Genomic DNA, 22,112 nt, shown 5'->3' with positions numbered 1-22,112 from the left:
TAGCCTTCAAGTAATGATGACCACCAAATGGTCCCATATTTCCCCTGGGACCCTGAGCCTGTCTTTTGGCTCCCCTCAGATTCCAGCCTTGTCATACATAGCAGCCTCCAAGCCCATCTTCAGCCCCACAGGTATATATACATGTATATACACACAGAGCCTCAAGCAGCCCTGGGCTGAGAAGCTTGGTTATTCAATGTACGGAAGCAAAGAATGAGAGCAAGGCAAAGTCACAGGATCTTAAATGAACAGAAAAACATCTATAAGCTGAGCTTGATCCTCAGAAACACTCACGTGTGCACACACATAAGCAGAGACACATACACACAAATGCAGCATACTCTCATGTGTGCATGCACATATATGACAGGAACACATACATGTGTGCACACTCATGAATGCATACAGAGGCAGAGGCATTGTCCTCCAGCCTTCTAGACCCTCTGGCTGGCTTTGCCTCCATCTCCAGGGTGTGGCTACAGAGCTGACCTGCAAGGCAAGGTGGAGCCACCGCCTCCTGCACAGCCTGTGACAGTCCCTTGTCCCTCCACCCTCAGGAAGAAAATTATGACTTTTTTCGTCTTTGTGTTTTTTCCCCCTCTCCTCTTGTTCGGCACCCGGCACTAATTTATGACTATTTTTCAAACTGCACTGAAGTAAGAGGGTAATGGCTTTTAGCCGCTTGCTTTCTCGCACCTGTCACTCACAGGCGGCTACCTGACGGGACTGCAGACAAGGTTCCAATCACAGGGCGGCGTTTCCCTGGGCAGCCAAGAATTCATAGTGGCCGTGGGGAGAGTTATTTCATTCCTGGATGGAATTGCGTCAGGTAAACAGCTGTAAAAATTCATAACCAGCAGGGCTGCCTTGGGCTGAGGGTGGGCACATGTCCCTCAGCTGGCTCTGAGCCACCTGGCCTGGGGTCAAAGGCTGCAGGGGGGGAGGGGGTTACCGAATGGCTCAGATCCCTCAGTTTCCATGGCCTGGACCATTCTAGCCTCCTGGCTTTGGGTAGGTGACACTGCCTCTTTGCACTACAAGCACCTCAGAGGCTACTTAGAGAGAACCACTGATCATTGTCCTCAGGGTGCTGACAAAGCAGGCCTTGGAGAGCAGTGTGTGTGGAGGTCCTTCAGGGATTGACTGGCTTTGATGGGTAACTTGTGAAATCACATCCTCTACGTTCCAATTGTTGAAAATGTCCAGTGGGATTTGCTGCCACAGTAGGCAATGTCTCCATGCTGTCCAGTACAGTCTCCAGAGAAGGAGAGAGTGAGTTGGAAGGTTTTATTTGATTGTGACTAGTTGGCTTTTTTGTCTGTCCTGGGGTCTGAACTCGGGGCCTAGGTACTATCCTTGAACTCTCTTGCTCAAGGCTAGTGCTCTACCACTTTGAGCCACAGCACCACTTCTGGTTTCCTGGTGGTTAGTTGGAGCTAAGAGTCTCACAGACTTCCCTGATCATGTTGGCCTTGAACCCTAATCCTCAGCTCTCAGCCTCTTGAGTAGCTAGGGGTTCAGGTGTGAGCCACAGGCACCCAGCTGACTAGTTGGTTTTTAAATAACCACATGTGGTTGGTGGTGAATGGCTACAGTTTGGATCTTGAATGTCTACCCTCTCTGTCCCCACCTCAGGCACATGCATGGGCTCAAGGCTGGCTCCCCAGCCAGGGGTGCTAGTAGAAGGCTATGGAAACTTTAAAAAGTAGGGTCTGGTGGGAGATTTTCAGGTTATGGGCGATGTCCCTTCGAAGGGAGGTGGAACACCAGCCCCTTCCTGTCCCCCTCCATCACTTCTGGCCACTGAACGAGTAACTTTGCTCCCTCCCATGCTCCCCACCATGATGAGCTGACCCATTACAGGTAAGAGGACTTGGGAAGAGGGGATATAAGAGGGGGAGCAAAGAAGCTTGAAGGTACTCAGCAAACAAGCTGGTGTTACTCCTGACTATTACTAGGTAACAACTGGATGGATAGTAATGCAGGTCAGCCCTGGCTGAAATCCAGCAACACCTCTATTTACCAGCTATCTAATCTTTGGCAAATCATTTTGAGTCTGCTTGCTTCCATTTCCACATCTACAATATGGGAATATGCATTTCAGATTTTGAACAATCAGAAATATTTAATAAAAATATTCCAATGGGGCCAAGTGCTGGTGGCTCACGCCTGTAATCCCAGCTACTCAGGAGGCTGAGATTTGAGGATTGAGGTTCAAAGCTAACCCAGGCAGGAAAGTTTGAGGGACTCTTATCTCCAATTAATCACCAGAAAACCAGAAGTGGCACTGTGGCTCAAAGTGGTAACACTAGACTTGCAAAAGAGCCAGTGCCCAGAGTTCAAGCCCCATCACCAACAAAAAATTCAAAAAATAATTCCATTGTGATCTGTTAAGATAGGGTCATGGGTGGATCACACCAATCCTTCCTCAAAAAGAGGTGGCCGAGTAAGAGACCCTCTAACATACAGGTTTAATGTGTGGATGGCAGGAAACTGCCCTGATGATAGAGGTGAAATGGGACAGAGTTCTGTGTCTCAGTGTTTTGGCTGGGGTACCCTGGGGACTTTACATGTACTGATGTTGGTATCAAGAGCAATGTGCTAATTTATGAAGGAGGAAGTTGGCAGTAGCCCATGTGAGAGAACACTCTCCTCCGCGACCTATCATAGCCATTCCTGTCACTCTCTTTGAAACTGCGCATGCAGAGCAGGAAAGCTAAGAAAGGAGCTTGCTAGGCATGCGGCAGAAGGCCTCATCCTTACTCCTATGGGTCTGGGGGCGAGGCAAGGGGCCCCTGTCCTCACTCCCAGTATTTATACCAAGCACAATTATATAGAATATCATCAGATTTTAGGAAAGGAAAAGGTGATTCTTCCTGCCAGCCAGTGAGGGCGGGTAGAACTTACCACCCTTGTTGGTGTGCCAAGCTCTGTGCCCAGCACATGTCATATGTCATGTGTCATTGCCCCAAAAGAGGACAGCAGGTTGGGACAGAGGCAAGCCTCCCCCTGGGGTTCCCAGGCAGCATATCTTCTCCATACAAGCCCTGATCTAATTCTAGAACATTCTTCTTTATTACCACTTTCCAAATAGACTCAGATACTTACATTTGGGGATCTAAAGAGCAGGGCCAGAATCCAGGCATGACATCACATTCCTGTAATCCCAGTTCTTGAGAGGCTGAGCAGGAGAATGGTGAATCCCAGGCTAGCCTGGACTACAGAAGCTCTGTCTTATAAAGTCAGGCATCTGGTCGGGCACCAGAGGCTCACACCTATAATCCTAGCTACTTAGTGTAAGGTCTATACAGGGACACCTCCCTACCTCTTGACTAAGTTCCGCCCAGTATCTGTTACCTAGGTAACTGGCAGACTTAGAAGAAGTCACCTTCCCCTCCTGCTAGGTCACAGCCTGGGCCACCTCTGGTCACATGCCTCCATCTGACCTTAGGAGGGTCTCAGACCCTGAGGTCACATCCAGATCCAGTGTGGCCACACCTTTCCCCCACCTGGCCACACTCCTCCTGTTTCTGGCCTACACAAGTCTTGGCCCAGGGGTGGGTCACCCCTTCCTTTTCAGCCATGCCTCTCCACCGTGCCCGGCTGGGGTAGTAGTTCGGTAAATAAACTTCTTTTCCTGCCTGAATAACACATGGTGTTCTCTTCATCAGCTACCTAATGAAACCTACCTGTTTAATATAACTTACACTCAGGAGGCTGAGATCTGAGGATCATGTTTCAAAGCCAGTCCAGGTAGGAAAGACCATGAGACTCTTATTTCCAATAAACCACTACAAAACCAGAAGTGGGGCTGTGGCTTACGCGGTAGAGAGCTCGCCTTGAGCTAAAGAGCTGAGGGATAGTGCCAAAATCCAGAGTTCAAGTCCCACGACCAACCCTCTGCCTCAAAAAAAAGGCAGCATCAGGGGTGCACACCTGTAATCCTAGCTGCTCAGGAAGATTGCATTTTGAAACCAGACAGGGCAGGAAAGTCTGTGAGACTCTCATTAACCACCAAGGAGCTGGAAGTGGAATTATGGCTCAAGTGGTAGAGTATCAGCATTGGGTGATAAAGCTAAGGGACAGAGCTCAGGCTGAGTTCAAGCCCCTGTACTGGTGGTATACCCCCTCCTCCAAAAAAAGACAACCAAACAAATTTAAAAATAAAATAAAGAAGCAGTGCCAGCCTTCTCACTGAATGTTCCTACTTGATGAAGTAGGTAAGCAGATCTCAAACTGGCATCCAGGGAGCTTATTCTCATTTAAATGGAGAAAATTAGGCAGCTAAGCATTTTAATTTTCCTGAATTCAGTGGCAGGTTAAAAAAGAGAGAGAGAGAAAGAGAAAGAGAGACTATTCACCTGGGATCCCAGACTCCCTGAGGCTAAAGCCCTCTCCCAGTAGTGCTTCTCCAGGTGCCTCTCTATCCTGAACACAGAGGGAGGGAGGGTCTGAGACAGGCTCAGGTGGATGCAGAACTATCAACATCTGGCTAGTAGAAATCACCTGCCCCAGCAGGGGGTGGATGGGGTCTGCAGGTGGGACAGGAACTCCAATCCCAACTACTGCAAAGTCACTTTAGAAAGACAACATTGCCTCTGGGAGCGACGTGGCTACCTTTGGTCTTACTTGAGAGTACAACCAGGTTCAGAGCTTTTACTCCCTGCAAGGTGCTGACCCACATTTTTTTTTGGTTGTGCCAGAACTGGGCTTGAATTCAGGGTAGTTCTCTACTACTTGAGTCACAGCTCCACTTCCAGTTTTTTTGTTTTGCTTTGTTCTGTTTTTGATAGTTATTTAGAGATAGTCTCATGGATTTGCCTGGATCACACCACGATCTTCAGACCTCAGCCTCCAGAGTAGCTAGGATAAAAGGTGTGAGCCACTGGCCCCTGCTGGCTATAGACTATTATTTTGTTGGTCATGGGGCTTGAACTCTGGGCCTGGGTGCTGTCCCTGTGCTCTTCAGCTCAAGGTGAGCGCTATACCACTTGAGCCACAGCACCACTTCTGATTTTCTGGTGGTTTATTGTAGATAAGAGTCTCATGGGGCTGGGCATGTGGCCTAGAGGTAGAGTGCTTGCCTAGCATGCATGAAGCCCTGGGTTCAATTCCTCAGTACCACATAAACAAAAAAGGCCAGAAGTAGCGCTGTGGCTCAAGTGGTAGCATGCAAGCCTTGAGCAAATGAAGCTCAGGGACAGTGCCCAGGCCCTGAGTTCAAGCCCCAGGACTGAACAAAAAAGAAAAGAAAAGAATCTCATGGATTTCCTGCCTGGGCTGGCTTTGAACCACAATCCTCAGCTCTCAGCCTCTTAAGTAGCTAGGATTACAGGCATGAGCCACCAAAGCCCAGCTTGGCTATAGACTCTTAATGACAGATGCTCCCTGGTTTCCAAAACTACCCTCCTCCTCCATGACACCTCACTTCCACGGGAGCCATGGGAGGTGTATGTCCTCAAAGGACTCCCTCCTGGGCAGGTGGGGGCTGAAGAGGGAAGCAGTTTTCTTAATTACCTATAAAGGGCTCCAGAGCTTTTAATGATGGCTGGGCCATCAGGACATCATTATGTCCTGCTGCTGTGCTGTGTGGCACTGTGTCAACACTGGAGGCAGACAGGGGCAAGCTGTGCTGGGCATCTCAGAGTTGCCTTAGCTCACACATCTGTTACCTGTGATGAGCCTCAGCTGAAGGGGAAGAGCGCACTGGCCAGCAGGGAAGGCAGGTCCCAGGAATCCCAGCATGTAGCCCAAGGGCAGCACTGCCAGGACTTACAACTATGTAGGCAGGAGGACAAGTTCAACCCCTTGATGCAAATTCCCAGATCCACCCCAGTCCTGATGCTCTGGGGGTGGGGAGGGGTGCAATCTGGCAGCAAAGTCCTGGAAGGTGGGGCTGATGTCTTACCCCCTGGGGGAAGTTGTTTGGTGGGACATAGCTCAGGGTCCATTAGTGGCTTCAGGCCCAATAACCACCACCACATTCTGGCCTGGGATTGGACAGGGCACAGAGAAGAACAAAGGTCAAAGGGTATGTGGCCTCAAAGAGTTCATAATTCTGTTTCAATTCTCTTTGGTCGCCTAGAATGCAGGGATGGCAGAAATGGGGACTAATTAGGAAAACTATTCAGTGACAAGGGTAGCACTGAAGGGTTCATGTTCTCCCCAAGCGTGCCAGGCCCACAGGGCCATGCCACTATGCAGAAGTGGCATCCTTTGCAATCAGGCAGGGACACCTTGAGTAACAGCTGTTAGACATCAGAGGCATTTATAGGCTCTGTTCCTGGGATCAGAAGCTACCAGGAGCCCCCTGGTATGTACCACAGTCCCCACTTCACATTCCAGGGCAGCACAGGTGAGAATTAGGTCTCAAAGGAGCAGGAGGGAGAGACAAAATCACACACCAAGAAAGCTGAAAGCTGCTCTCTGGCCCAGATGGGTGAGCAAGGGTGTCTCTGTCTCTCGGGGCTGTGGGAGACAGATGCCTCCTGCCCGTCAGGCCTGAGTTATCCACGACATAGGTTTTCTCTTGAGAGCTCATAAAGCAGCCGACACGGCAGGGCAGACCTAGCACTCAATAATCCTCCATCTCACTCTGAGCTGCCGTCACCGTATTCATTCTAAGTTATTCTTTTCAAAGGCTCAATCAATTTGAGGAGCACGGGCATCACTGGGCAAGGTCCTGCTGCCTGAGTGGCCAGGAAAGAGACCCCTGGGTAGCACGGTAATGCCTGACAGGCTTCCTCTATTCACCAAGGCTTGAGGTTCTTGTCCCTCGTCCACCATGGCATGAAGGCGAGAGAGAAAGAAGCCAAAGCTAGGGGTGAGGGCCCTGTACTTGAGGGACTGAAATGTCTGTGCCCCCTCTGACCTGTGCCAAAGAGACTGGAGAGCCCATTAGTGAGGGTGAGAGAGCATGGCCTGAATCCAGAGCTCCATTTAAATGACTGTGAGCCTCGGGTAAGTGACAAACTGTCTCTGCCTCAATTTCCCCATGTGTCAAATGGGTTTAACCATTTCCTTTGCAGGAGGGTTGAGGTCTATCTGTGCAGGATGTGCAAAATGTCCATGCACAGTGCATACACACAGGAAAATGGCCATAAAGGGGGAGGTGAGTGACATGTGTCCTGAGGACAGGACAGAATAAGCTGGCCAATGGGCTCTGGCACCACCAGCATCAGGAGGGCATATTTTAGGGAAGTTCTAGGGTGGCCCTCATGTAAAGAGGGAAGGGAAGACTGGGGAAAGCCATGTGCCAGGTCAGACAGGATGGTGGCAGTCACAGGAGGTGACCAGCCTGTCTGAAGATGGACAGCACTTGCTGCCCAGTGAGATCGAGAGCTGCCCATTCCTGCAAGGGCCCCTGGTGGCAGGCAGCTGTGACAGGGACCTCCTGCTCTGTCTGGGATGTGGAACCAGGGGTTTCAGGGCCTTGTTCACATGAAGAGTGAGGATTTTCTTAGAAGAGGAATTCACAAACCACATGCCATAGTTCTACATCAGCAAGGGGGTTTGGCTTTATCGGGCTTCATTCCTACCCAGCTGCTTCTTATCTAGTTGGCAAAAGTGCTAACCCCCCCACCCCCCACCAACAAAAATAGTGTTGAGGATGATTCACATCTAGCAGTACTTACTATACACACACTTCTAAATGCCCTACTTCCACTCATCTAATCATTGCTCAGTTCTAGGAAGAGAGTATAATCATCAACCCCATTTTCCAACCAAGTAAACTGAGGTGAAATGGCTAGTGACACAGTTCATACTTGCTAAAACAACAATAACAACAACAACAACAAAATATCTAGGAGAGGTAGAAGAGGAGGCACTTGAAGACAAACGATTCAACACAACCCACATTCATCATCTGTACAGCAACTTCACATCCAAAGCTCTTTCATGAGTTCTATCTGGCTGGGCCAGTGTGATTATACCACTTCTGGAGGAGAAAAAAAGTGAGGCTCAGAGAGGTGAAGGACTCACCGGTGGTTGCACTGTTATCAAGAAATAGAACTGGGACAGGCACCAGTGGCTCATGCCTGTAATCCTAGTTACTCAGGAGGCTGAGATCTAAAGGCTGTGGTTTGGTTGGGTTGGTAGTGAGCCGCACCTGGCAACCACACCTGTGTTCTAAGTAACCAACAGGCTGTAAGGGGGGTGGCTATGGCCTATGGGGTTTCTCGAGGGTGTGCCCATCACCTGCTATGGAGGGTTTATGCTGCCCTGGAGAAAGGCAGAGGTGGCAAGGTTAGGGCAGCACCCAGGGACCCCAAGTCCTAAAAGACACCTCTCCCTGAATGAGATCCTCTCAAGCTCTAGCCCTCTTCTCCATGCCAGATCATGTGACTGCACTGTGACACCACACCATATGGACTCAACAGTAAGTCCTGGGAAGCCTTTGGCAGGTCCCTCCCTCTTGGGGCTCAGTTTCTCCATCTGTACAATGAGACCATTTGCCCAGAACAGTGGTCACCAGAATGTCCTAATAAGGTCCTAGGGGTCTACTGAGGGTGAAGTGCTTCCCACCATCCACCCTGGCCTTAACTTCCACCCAAGATAATTCTTCTCCCTTAGCATCACCTACTCTGCTATGCTCCTCTGCTCCCCTCCCTCAGAAATCATCTATAGGACAAGGATTGGTGTTAGTACCTGCAACAGTGCCCAACACATAGAAGACACCACTGAGATGTGTCCTAAGTGAATGACAATAAGCGTGTGTGTGTGTGTGTGAGAGAGAGAGAGAGAGAGAAAGTGTGTGTGTGTGTGTGTGTGTGTGTGTGTGTGTGTGTGTGTGTGTGTGTGTGTGTGTGTGTGTGTGTGTGTGTATGAGACTTCTGGGGGCAATTAAATTTGCCCAAACAGTTCCAAAACAGAAATTAAAAACTCATCGTGGCTGCAGGAAAAGACGGAAAACTCTTTTGGTGGGAAAGGAAACTGCTCAAATTTGAATAAGCTTAATCATTAATAGCATTGAACTAATGGTATTTTCCTGCTTTCTGTAATTTTATGGTTGTACAAGACATCAACATGCAGGAAAGCTGAGCAAGGGGAAGGAACTCTTTCTACTATTTTGGCAACTTTCTGGCAAGCCCAAAAGGAAAACAAGAAAGAAGAGATAACCCTCTGGCATTGACTGAGGCTCCCTACCTATAGTAAGGTTCCACAAACCTTGGGGATTGAACAATTTTTTTTAACTCTAAGATCCATGTATTTACTGCCATTATTACAAAGATAGCCAGCTTGTTCCTCCAGGGACTGTTTGCCTGTGGTGTATGATGCTCTGTCTGTGTGGCACCGCATAGAAGGACTTGCTCCTGGTTTTGGAGGGTCTCCTTTAGACATGGCCTGCCCCTCCCCCTGCAACTTTCTTCATTTGCAACCAGGACTCCAGTGTGGGCCCCCTGGTGATCCCTTGGGGACTAGGGAGGAATAGTATGTATGTGGGGAACCCAGGCTGGTACATCCCCCAACCCCCACCCCCACCCCGTGCTGTGCAACTCTGTCCTTCATATCAGCCAATGAGGGTTGCTTCTCCTTGGCTCTCATTACCAACCAGCCCCCTGAATTCACTCACGGGTTCACCCACCTGTGTGCAGAAAGCACCCACACCAATGACACTCAGCACTAGCCAGACCCCGCCCCTCCACCCCGCCCCTCATCCTCCGTATCTGGGCTGACTAGTTCTGACTCCTGTAGTTTTACCAGCAGCCCTGAAAAGCACTGATGTGGATTTCCCTCCACACCAGCCCCAAGAAATTCTCTGGAACAAAGAAACATAATTCTCTCCCTGTAGTTCTCCATCTTTTTCAGAAAGGAGGGGGAAGAAGAGCTTTTCTTCATTTAAAGAGCCAAGAAGGGATGAGCACAGAGGTACATGCCTATAATCCCAGCTATTCAGGAGAAATAGGCAAGAAGATCCTGGTTCAAATATTGTCCTGGGCAAAAAATTGAGACCCTTTCAGAGAAACAATCTAAAGAAAATAAAAAATGGCTAGGGCCATGGCTCAAGTAGTAGAGTGCCTACCCTTGGTAGGTGTATTCAAACCCCAGTACCACAAAAAAATTTTAAAAATTAAATAAAGAAAAAGGCCAAGGAAGAGAGGTCCAAAAGGAGGGGGTTAATCAATCCTCTGGGTCACTAGGTGTGAGGCTATCCCCAGAGGCCTGAACCTCTACAGGATGCCTCTCTTCCCTCCCTGTCTGGGTACTCCTCCCCTCCTCCTCCCCCCTCCCCACCTCCCCAATCCCTCCCCTCCTACTTCCAAGTCCCAGTTTTGCCACCTTGTTCCTACCATTGCTTAGGGCCAGGTACCCACAGCCCTCCACTCCCAGGAGCTTTCCCTCCTCTTCACGGCTCCTCACAAGCACACAGCAACTCCATCTGCCACGACCACTGACTCGGGGTCAGCCCACCTGAAAATTGCTCTCCCTGGGTCCAAACGAAACAGCTGGGCATTGATGGAGTTTGCAGATAAATTAATCAGCATGGCTAGCAGCAATGCCAGCCGCTGTCTGGGCCTGATCCATCCTAATGGCTCCTGACAAGACTAATTTACTCGTGTAGGTGATTAGCATGGGCATTATCACCTTAATGGTGGCTGGAGACACTTTGGGGGTGCTGAGGAACTACAGGAAGGAAACTGGCAGGACATTTGCCATCCATTCATTCACTCATTCATCTGTCTACTCCTTCACAAGCAACCATCCGAGGGGACCACGGTGTGCCAATCCTCGTGCCTGGCACAGAGGACCTGGGCTTGGATTGCCCAGCTGTGGGCTGTAGATAACCCACCTGTGTTGGATAGCCATTTTGTGTCCATAAGAACCTCGCAGCTAAAAAGCCCCCGCAGAAGGCTGCAGTCAATAAAACATGACTCCAGCTCTTATGCACAAATACTAAAATGATCATTAATTGTAATGTCGATATTCATAACATTAATATTTCAAAATTAATAGTCCCATGGGGAGTCACATTCAAGTAACCACAGCAGAAATACCGGCTGCTTTCACAGAGCCAGAGACAAAGCTAATGGGTGGGAGTTTGGAGCCTGGAGGAAAGTTTGAGAGTTGCACCTGGAAAGGTGAATAGGATTTTGCAGGCAGAAAAGAGAAGGGGGTGCTCCAAGTCAAGGATCACCCAAACATGAGGTGCTGAGGTACAGAGCAAGCAGTGTGGCAGGAAGGTGTCTGGGAGGAGTGACAGGCTGGAATAGACAGGTTTACTTTTTCCTGTGGGTACTTAGGACAGGAATGGAGCCCTACCCCCTCTGTGGTTAAAGCCTGAGGATAGTGGCTAAGGTAGATGGCCCACACCCTCTAAGACCCCACTGGGAATTGAGTCAGCTCAGTGTCTCCACGCCAGGCTTTCTGCTGCTGCTCTTCATTCCTCCCATGGGGCCAGCCAGCCCTCAGTGCCCTGAGAGCCCAAGCAAATATGCTGCCTGAACTGGGAAAGCAGCTGGGATGATAAAAAAAAAAATGCCATCTTAGCAAGGCATGGGCCTCACTGTTGACACACACTGGCACGTATAGCATCTGTGCTATTGGAGGATGCTCTCCCAGGGCCACTCCTCAAGCAGTCGTCCCCAGGGTTAGGTCCCCAACATTCCCTCCTGACACACCTTGGCAAGTAAAGCCCCTGGTTGAGCCTCCAAGAGGGACGACAGGTGGCATGGAGCCAGCTGCAATTCCTGCCTTAAAAGATCTCCTACATGCTCACAGACTTCAGGCACTCCATCAAGCACCTCAAGTTCCATGCAAAGGACTGTGTCCTGGGTACACAGAAAGGTCCCAGTCCATCTGAACGATTCATAGTCCAAGAGGGAGACCAACAAGCAACTAACAACCATGCCTGGCACTAAAAGGCAGGTGAGCAGACACAGGGAAAAGCCAGAAAGGAGGGAACCAGGAAGGCCCCAGAGAGGGCCACATCTGAACTTAGATACAGTGACGTTTACTATGCTGTCAAGGTCCAGAGGAAGGAGCTTGCATTTAAAAAACCACAAGAAGGCTGGGAGCTGGTGGCTCATGCCTATAAACCTAGCTACTAAGGGGGCTGAGATCTGAGGATCATGGTTCAAAGCCAGCCTGGGCAGAAATGTTGGAGAGACTCATCTCCAACTAACCATCAGGAAACCAGAAGTGGAGCTGTGGCTCAAAGTGATAGAGTGAGCAACAAGAACACAAGGACAGCACGTAGGCCTCAAGTTCAAGCTTCACAGGGGACAGTGCCCAGACTGTGAGTTCAGGCTCTAAAACTGGCACAAGTATGTGTACACACACACTGATACTAAGGCCTGAACTCAGGGTCTGAGCTCTTTTCTTTAACCTTTTTACTCAAGGCTGGCACTCTGTAATGTGAATCACAGCTTCATTTCTGGCTTTTTAAAAATAGTTTTTAGAGATAAGAATCTCAGGAGTTTGCTGCCCAGGCTGGCTTTGAACTTGATCCTTATATCTCAGCCTCCTGAGTAGCTAGAATGACAGGTATTGAGCTACCAAAAAAGCCCGGCTGGCTGGCTGCATTTATGCCATGTAAGAAAAATCACTACCACAATGAAGGGGTAAAATTGTCCAAAAAGAAATGTACTCATTATCTGACTTATTTAACTGTAATCCATCTGTACATCACCTTTATAACAACAATTTTAAAAAGAATAGAGAACTCACTACTGCTGGGAGGAGACAGGCTAGAAACAAGGAGGCCACCAATCCCTATGGAACTATGGTGATGAGTAAGAAGGTTCTCAAACTATTTTGAAGATGAAGCCAAGAGGATTTTCTGATGGGCTGGATGTGAGGGAAGGGAGAAAAAGGAGGTGGAGAGGACACAGTTTACAACCTGAGCAAGGGGCAGGATGAACCTGCAGCTGGCCAGGATATACAGGTTGAGGGGGAAGCAGGTGTTGCAGGGAGGATGTGAGCACAAGTTCAGCCATGGGCTTGTGCAGATAAAGATGTCCTGTAGACATGGAGGTGGAAAGGCTATGCATAAAGGTAGCTATAATGGCACCTGGAGTCTCCTCTGAAGTATGGCCCAGGCAGGAGGTCAAGCTCCAGAAGTTGCCAGCTTTCAGATAGAGCCTAACACAGGGGAATTGGAGGGATCGGTGTGGAAGAGAAGACATGAGAGGGAACATGAGAAGGGACATCAAGAGACAGAGCAGCAGTGGGGTGGGGGTGGGGGAAGGGTCTTCCCAAAGAGGGAAAAGATCAACTACCGGAAGTCCTCCAGGATCAAGAATTAAAGATGGATTGAACAACTGGAGCCATATTGGTGGGGTGTCTGGAGTCAGCTCAGGAGGCAGACTTAGAGATAGTGCCCCACAGCCTTGTCCCTCACATCATGTCCTGTGGCCATCCATGAATGATAGCTAGGCCAAGGTCAGATGACATATATCAGCCTGCCCAGATTTGATCTGCCCTGACCTGTCCTGTCTTTCCTTGCCCAGGTTCTGCTGCCCTGTGACTAATGCTCACATCTAGAACAAGACACATGGGGATGAGAAGCACTGTCTGGAAAAGCAGTGTTACATTAATTAGGCTGGGAGAAGGCAGAGCTACTTAATTACTTCCTCCAGATTCTGTCTTCTCCCGCTAGAAGGTAGTCTTCAAAAAGAACATCACCTTGTAATCCTAGCTACTCAAGGAGGCTGAGATCTGAGGATCACGGTTCAAAGCTAGCCCAAGTGGGAAAGTCTGTGAGACTCTTATCTTCAATTAACCATTAGAAAATCAGAAGTGGACCTGTGGCTCAAAGGGCTAGAGAGCTAGCCTTGAGCAAAAGAGCTCAGGACAGCACCCAAGCCCTGAGTTCAAGCCCAACAACCAACACAGAAAGACAGACAGAAAGAGAGAAAGAGAGAAAGACAGAGAGAGAGACAGAAAGAGAGACAGAAAGAGAGACAGAAAGAAAGAAAGAAAGAAAGAAAGAAAGAAAGAAAGAAAGAAAGAAAGAAAGAAAGAAAGAGAGAGAGAGAAAGAGAGACAGGAAGGAAGGAAGGAAAAAAGAAGGAAGGAGGAAAGAAAGAAAGAAAGAAAGGAAGGAAGGAAGGAAAGGAAGGAAGGAAGGAAGAAAGAAAGAAAGAAAGAAAGAAAGAAAGGAAGAAAGAAAGAAAGAAAGAAAGAAAGAAAGAAAGAAAGAAAGAAAGAAAGAAAGGAAGAAAGAAAAAGAGCTAGGCGCCGGTGGCTCATGCCTGTAATCCTAGCTACTCAGGAGGCTGAGATCTGAGGATTTCAGTTCAAAGCCAGCCTGGGCAGGAAAGTCCATGCGACTCTTATCTCCAATAAAAACCACTAGAAAACTGGAAGTGGCACTGTGGCTTAAGTGGTAGAGTGCTCGCCTTGAGCTGAAGAGCGCAGGGACAGCACCCAAGCTCAGAGTTCAAGCCCCACAACCGACCAAAAAATAAATAAATAAAAAGAACATCACAAAAAAAGCTGGAGCTCAAGATAGTGTGGAATTAGCAAGAGGCTTCACAATGTCCTCAAAGGACTTCAGATGGCTGCACTGTTCTCTCTCATTCTACTCCCCTATGCTTGGAATTAAAGCCAGAGCATAACAAATGGGAAGGGCAATGGTCTAATCCCCAACCATGCAGAGCATGTTCACAGAAATGACTTGTACAGAGAGAGACTGTAGCCAAACTACTTCTGATTCTCAAAAGGGATTTACAAGATGAATTAATACATTAAAAACACTTAGGATACTGTCTTGAGCATTCCATCTATGCACTTTAACACTGTATTATATAAACATGGTCATATATAGCATATTATCATTATTATTCTGCAGACAGACCTAGACCAGTGGACAGGCATTACTGGGAGCCAGACGACTTCTAGCCTCCAATGAGCTGATAGCCTGGCTTAGGATCTGCCACTAGTTATTGGCATTAACTACTACGCTAGCCCTGGCTTCTTTGTGTGCTTGGCTGATCCCATGTGAGCCTGTGGCTGACCACCTCCCCTGGGTTCTCCTTCATTAACCATAGGACATTGAAGGTTTTGGAAATCAGTGCATTTTATATAAATTACCCCAGCAGGCCAGTGAGGAGAATTAGCCTGGTTTTTCAGATTGGAACACTGTGATTCAGAGGGCAAATGGCCAATAGAAGTCAAACTTCAAAGTCAAGTCTCTAGGCTAGCCCTTCCCCAATCACATAGCAGGCAAGGAGCTAGTCCTCTGGTTAAGCTGTTTTGATTGCTACCCCTACCTAGCCACTACTGGTCACAGGCCAAAGCCAATATCTACCCAAGGCTACATGTGTGCCACAGTGAGAGCCTGAAACTCTGCCTGGGCTAGCCAAAGTCACCCAAGCCAAAGCCATTCAGGACATTTTTCCCTCTTATATGAGATGCAAAAAGTAGAGCCAGAGAGGTTTAGCACTGTGCTCAAGGTCATACAGAAAGGAATACAAACTTGACTCTCGACTTTCAAGCCAGAGTCATGTTGCCCTATCCTGATACAAAAGGAAGAAAAGACAGGAAGGTCCTGGGCCAGCACCAGCCCTCCTCCGAGAGAGGAGCAGAGCTGTCTGCCAGCTTAGGGGGCTCCCTCCATTCTGTGGCCTCCTGGTGCCAGGGATCAATTCCCATATCACTAAACAGAAGCCTTGCTGGGACAGGCAAGTACAGCATTCACAAGCTGTAGTCTTGGAGCTGTTCTGGCAGGGGAGTGCAATTAATGCTGTTGTTTGCAAAAAAAGAAGCCAGAGGTTCCAAGACAAGGCTAACAGGAGTAGGGCCTACTGGGGAGTCCTAGATAAGCACCCAGCCTAAGGCTGGGTACTGGCCAAACCCTTAGCTTCCCAAACACTCACATCCCCCACTTTACCTGACCACCACCTTCCCTGCAGCACTAGGCTATTTGCACCCCCACCAAGTATGGCCTTGTAGTGTCCCAGGCAAGGACACAGTTGGCCCTGCTCACACCAGAGGGGTCTTTACTTATTGGTGGCTGGCCACACATCTACCTCAGATGTCTACCTGCTCCCATACGTGCCCTTTACCACAAAGGGCTCTCTCACAGGATGGGTGGAAATGGGCAGCTATCAATGCCAGTGAGTGTGAAGCCCGGGGAAGGGTCATTTTCAGGACCCTGCTCAAGTGACCATATCTTCCACCCACCTCCCCACTTTCCTGTCTACCATGTCCTCAAAGATGACCTATGGCTGGGCACTAGTGGCTCATACCTGTAATCCTAGCTACTCAGGAGACTGAGATCTGAGGATCATGGTTCAAAGCCAGCCTGAGCAAGGAAAGTCTGTGAGATTCTTATCTCCAATTAACCACCAGAAAACCAGAAGTAGCACTGTGGCTCAAGTGGTGGAGTGCTTGCCTTGAATTGAAGAGCTCAGGGACAGCACCCAGGCCCAGAATTCAAGTCCCATCAAAAGAAAAAAGAAAAGAAAAAGATGACCTCTGCTCCCTCCAGATATCCAGTTACTCAGGACACCAATTTCTGTATCCATCTGTCTAATATCCCTCTGGGAGAGGCTAGGGCCTGGCACCAAGGGGATGGCCCACTGGTATCTAACAATACAATATGATCCACATAGCCATCAGTTCATTCTTTTACTGACCATAGGCATTGGCACCCACACTGCAGGCCTGTGTCAGCCCCATGCAGGGTCTATGAGGGGATGGAGCCACACCACTCAAAGCTACCAAAAGAGCACAGCAAGTTACAAATCCAGGGCCCTGCATTCAGTTCCAGCCCAGCCTAGAGCAACAAGAAGTCCAGCAGGGCCCCCAAAGGAATTATAGGCCCATTTTCCATCTAAGCCTTTACAAAAGCATTTCAAGAGGCAGGCATCCCCCACACCAAGCTTCCAGATCCCCAAATCTTAGCCCCTAAGTCCATCTTCATCTGCATACATGGCTGTCACCAAAGGTGGAGTCACTTTTCTCTGTGGCCTCCCACAGTACTGTGCCCAGCACTCGCTGAAAGAGAGCCTCCAACAAGAATGACAGGGATCCTCCTGTGTCCTCCAGTGGCAGGGCAAGAAGCGTCGAGCTGCCTGAGACCCCCACTTCAGCAGAGTTTTGAAGACACACATACCTACTGTGCCACATGCCCTCACTGGGCTTATGTGAGAGAATACTTTTTTATTTTTTTTATTTTTATTTTTTTTGGGTCCAGTTGTGGGGCTTAAACTCTGGGCCTGGGCACTATCCCTCAGCTCTTCAGCTCAAGGCTAGCACTCTACCACTTGAGCCACAGCGCCACTTCTGGCTTTTTTCATTTTGCTTATGTGGTGCTGAGGAATCAAACCCAGGGCCTCAGGCATGCAAGGCAAGCGCTCAACCACTGAGCCACCTTCCCAGCCCCGAGAATACTTTTTTAAAGAAAGCATTTTGGTGGAAACTCCACACTCTTCCTCTCTCCAAGCTGACCTTACTCATTTGCAAGGATGATGGACAGAAAGATCTGTCTACCCTCTGATCTACCCTGATACTTTGATGTGTGCACACAGTCTCTTCCCTCCTACCACAGAGCAGGCTGCTTAGAGAAAGCCCAGATTACAGGTACCATCCCTAAAGTGTCCTAAAGGGAATGAGAGGACAGATGTCTTGAGGGCGGATGGGTGCTGCTCCCCTTGTGTTCCTGGGCATGGCCCCTGCCCATCACATAGCAGCTGCTAAGATCTTGCAATCCAACCTCATTTCTGAGGAGTTCTGGGTCCCCAGAACTGATTTGCTCTACAGAGCAGGGAACCAGACAGGAGAACAAACCTATGGCAACAAGCCTAGAGGAGACGAGTGTGCTATCAGAGTGCTCACATCACCTCTTTATTTCTAGTGACCGAACATAGCAAACTTAGCTCAGAAAACTGAATCATCACAGAAAAGCACAAAGGGCTGCACAACAAGCTACAATAGCAGTCATCTGCAAATACCAGAAAGGGTCTGGAGCCCAAGAAGCATGAGCCATTCTGTGGGGCAAAACTAGTTCCAAAAATGAAATGAAGTACCAGGATGTAATGCGACAACCCTTTTTTATTTATAACCCACCTCTGTTCCAATGGGCCACCATGGGAGGAAGTGAGTGCCCTGTTCCTGAGGGTATTCAAGCAGGGGCCAGATGACACCATGGAATTTATCCCAGTAATGATGCTCTTGACCTCTAAGTCCCCATCACTTGTGGGAAGTGAGATCTCTCCATGCCACCCTTACTCTTGCCAGACCCAGAATCAAACTCACCCACAGGTGTGTCCTCACTGATCAGCAGGTATGTGTCAAAGAAGTGATTGATAAAGAAAGGCAGCCGGTTCACCTGGCCTGGAAGTTAGAGGACAAGAACATTAGCTGAGGACCCCCGCCAGCTTCATGCATTTTTCAAGGAGATGCAAAGTGGAGTCTGTGTGGGCACCCAATCTGCCTGCAGTGCTATCAACTTCCCAGGACCCTGAAGATAACTGTCAGGTTACACGGTCACAGGTGACTACTGAATGCTGGCCCTATTGAGCCATGGACACAGAATGCACACACGTTTTGTAAACTGCAAAAATAAATGAGTATAAAATACCTCCTTACACTTTTACTATTTGAGATAGTAGGTTAAGTAACACATATTTTTAAAAGGGATTTTATTTTATGCTTCTAAAGTAGGTGCTGAAAAATTTAAACTCACACCTATGGCTGTGTGGTAATTCTATTGGACAGCATGGCTTGGAATAGAACCTGAGCTTTGCAAGGTCCATGGCTCAGCTGACCATACTAACCCCAGCATGTGGGGCTAGGGTTAGAATACCCTCAGTACATGTCTGTCCTGTAAATGAGCAGCTACTCAATCTCATAGAAAGAAGGATAATCAAAGTGTCACAGATGACACATGTGGAATAGTTTACACAATGCTAACACAGCCTCCTATGTGATCTTAACCCGATGCCAGCCAGCAGGGCGGGTGCTCTTCCATGCCTCCTTACTGTGGGAAGCGAGGACTAGAATCACAAGTGAGCAGCTCAATCTCACTTGCACAGCTGGCCAGTGGCATAAGCCACACACTACCCAGACTTGGAAGCACACCCTGCTAATCCAGTGCCCCTGCCAACCTTGCAGGGTCTGGAAGGGATCAGGTGATGCCCATGTGGGTGGAGGAACTTGGTGTCTGTGAGGAGCCCTGCCCAGACCAAGGCTCCACATGAAGCCTCCCCAGGGCTAGCTTCACCTCTCTTCCAGCCTTCCCCCTGTGGTAGGAAAGTGAGGCCCCTTCCCCACCTCAGTTGCTGTCACCCAGAGGCAGCTGGGCTCCTGCTGGGTCCTCCAGGGGCCCTGGATGTGGCAGGGGCAGCTCTCCCTGTCTGCTGGCCTCAGGCTCTTTCCATATCTTTTCTCCTTCATTGTTCAGGTAGCCAGGCTGTAGCTCTTTCTGGTCCCTGTAACACTTTGGCCAAGATTACTGGCCTTTCTGCCTTCATGCCAAGCTCCTATTCATTCATTACCACTTCTCTTTCATGTCCCTTCCACCTGGAAGCCTTCCCTTACTACCCTGAATATGTGTGTGCCCTCCTACCCTCTGGGAGGGGCTAGTGGTCAATCTCTCATCTTCTTTGTAACCTCTTTGTGTCTCTTTGTAGCCACACCATCTTTCCATGCCTTTGTTTACTCTGGCAAAATACCCACAATAATGGGACTTATTTCACAGTTGACCCAAGGAGGGAAGCAAGTACTCCATAAATGGTAACTATTATTAAAACTGGCAGGGTTGGGAAAGTGGCGCAGTGGTAGAGTGATTGACTTGAATGCATGAGGCCCTAGGTTTGATTCCTCAGCACCACATAAGCAGAAAAAGCCAGAAGTGTAGCTGTGGCTCCAGTGGTAGAGCTCTAGCCTTGAGCTAAAGAGCTGAGGGACAGTGCCCAGGCCCAAAGTTCAGGCCCCACGACCAACAATAACAACAAAAAAACCCACTGGCATTACTACTGCCTTTGAAGCCAGGTTTGGTGGCGGGGGCAGGGAGAATGTTAGCTTCTGACCCCTGCTGGGGGCCCTGGGCTTCCAAGACAGTGAAGCAGAGAGGCACTGAGAGGAGACAGCCTCCAGCACCCAGAGAATTCAATATCAGGCTGGTGAGTGAGAGCAGGAAACTAGGGAGAAAAGTACATTTGTGGTCAGCCGCTTGGTTCATTTCGAAATTTCCTTTCATAGGACCTGCCAATAATCAGGGCTGCAAGCACTGCACAGGCAGCTGGTTGGACTTGGGGATATGTGTGTCAGCTGCCACAGACCAAGCAGGTCTTGAGTTCTCAAAAAGCATGCACCATGCCTGCCCCTCCCCTGCCCCCCCCAACCCCTGAGGCTGCGGGCCTCTGCTATTTTGGGCACTGCCTGATTCTGTCCAAAGACAAGTGTTGTTCCTAGAGCATGGTGGATGGCAGCTGGCCTTGGGGACTGAAGGACAGTTGTTTCTGAAGCCATTTTTCCCATGCAGTCCATCCTCCTAGAATCTCTCTTCCTGTTCCCATACCCCAACATAGGGTCCTTCTCCACTTGCTCTCCATGCAATCCTGTGGTCCTGGTTGAGCCCTCTTCTGTCCCTGAAAGTCACAGCTAGTTTGGTCTCAGGGACAAGCCCTCCATGATGTCAACCCTCACCTCCTGTGAGCCTGCCACCCCCTGATCTTCTTCCTCCCTCTTCCCCTGGCTTCCAGGTGCCTCTCAGGTCTGTGGAGGAAGGAGCTATAGGCCTGAGGAGCTTCTGCCCTGTCCCATACCCATCTGTGGGCTGGGAGAATCCTACTGAGTTCTGCCAGTCATCCAGCTACTAGATGTGAGAAAGCCTTGGCCATGGGGCTGCTGGCTTCCCCCACTGAGGCGAGGGTAGCAGGTTCTGGCCACTGGAATGTGGTGGCCACACTGTAGCCCCTGTACAGTGATCCCTGGTAGCATGACAGGGCCTTCTCCCCAACTTGAGGCTAGAAAGTGAAGAGCCCAAGAGACAGAAGATGGTACCCAGGGCCATCTCTCAGTACTCTCTGGGCAGACCTTGTTTCTCCTTGTGGGGGAGGGAAAAGGTGGGCAGAGAGCTCCCTGTCACAGGAGTATCCCAGCAAGGATGCCTCCAAACAGAATAGCAAGAGAAGGGACCTTCCCTGGCTGCAGAATGTTAATGGCACTTTAGCAAGGCTGAGGCTGCTGCTTCCTCCAGAGGCTCTTCCAGCTCCCAGAAGTGGCAAAGGGCCTGTGTCACCAGGCACACGTGCCCACAGCTCTTCCTTGGGGACAGCTTGGCCGTGAGGGACCTTGTGTATGACATGCCTGTAGTTCTAGTCTTCCTTCAGTACAGTCAGAGCTGCCTTGCTCCTTGCTACCCACTGTCCAGGGAGAGGAGAGTGGGTGCCCAGGAGGCCTTCCTGGCCTCCCCTGAGGGTACCAAAGTGGCTCCTGGAGGAGAGAGTTGCTGCTGAACGAGTGCCAATACCTTGCTTGGCTGTTTCCCCCCTGGATGCCTTCTCCCTTCTCTCCTTGTCTAAAATGGCATTCAGTCTTCAAAGGTCAGATGAAAAGCTTTCCCTTCTGGCTGCAGCCCAAGGGCTCCCACCTTCAGGGAGACTTTTCAGGAGCATGGGCATCTCTAGGACCACACTATTCACCTACCTGTGTGTTGCAGTACAGCTGGTATACTCCGCTATACCCTAAGCCCCTTTAATGAGTGGTACCTACCTGCCCCCAGCAAAGGTGGGCACAATGCATACAGGACATCACATAGGAGGCACTGAAAAGACAGCCAGAAAACAACACACCTAACCCAAAAGCCCAAGGAAAGGGCAGTTCACGGTCACAGATCAGAGCTGAAGTATTTCTCAAAGCTCCTCCCATCCCCCTGTGTGTCTAGGGTCCCTGGGGACAGCAGGGTATTTTCAGCCCTGTGTGAGCCACAGCTGAGGCCCAGACAGGGAAATGCATCTTGAGTCACATAGCACAGCAAGGTCTCTGGATCCCACAGCACCAAACTGCATAGCTGGCCCGAGGATCCCCTAGTCTGGCCTCCCAGCAAAGGCCAGGGTAGGGGAAGCAGGGAGGGCTGGACTTACCCCAACATCCAGAAATCAGCACAAGAAACCAGATCACAAGGATGCGGGCAGCCATGTGGCACCTCATGGCTCCTG

The 22,112-nt window shown here is 49.5% G+C and overlaps 1 protein-coding gene across 1 annotated transcript in view; it reads right to left on the bottom strand.

The window, feature by feature from the left end:
• The window catches only part of Cdh23 (cadherin related 23), a 355,092-nt gene that overhangs the window by 302,381 nt on the left and 30,599 nt on the right, over positions 1-22,112 (bottom strand). The window contains exons 2-3 of the mRNA XM_070020517.1: positions 22,038-22,109; positions 18,205-18,282 (exon numbers count right to left, since the gene is read on the bottom strand). Coding sequence (XP_069876618.1) covers positions 18,205-18,282; positions 22,038-22,104 — 145 coding nt within the window. The 5' untranslated portion in view covers positions 22,105-22,109. The remainder of the gene's footprint in view (positions 1-18,204; positions 18,283-22,037; positions 22,110-22,112) is intronic.

Source organism: Dipodomys merriami, unplaced genomic scaffold (genome assembly GCF_024711535.1).
Source record: "Dipodomys merriami isolate MVZ:Mamm:240054 unplaced genomic scaffold, mDipMer1.0.p SCAF_14, whole genome shotgun sequence".
NCBI classification, from domain to species: Eukaryota; Metazoa; Chordata; class Mammalia; order Rodentia; family Heteromyidae; genus Dipodomys; species Dipodomys merriami.
Note: the sequence above shows the minus strand (reverse complement) of the source record. Positions and strands in the feature narration are given on the sequence as shown.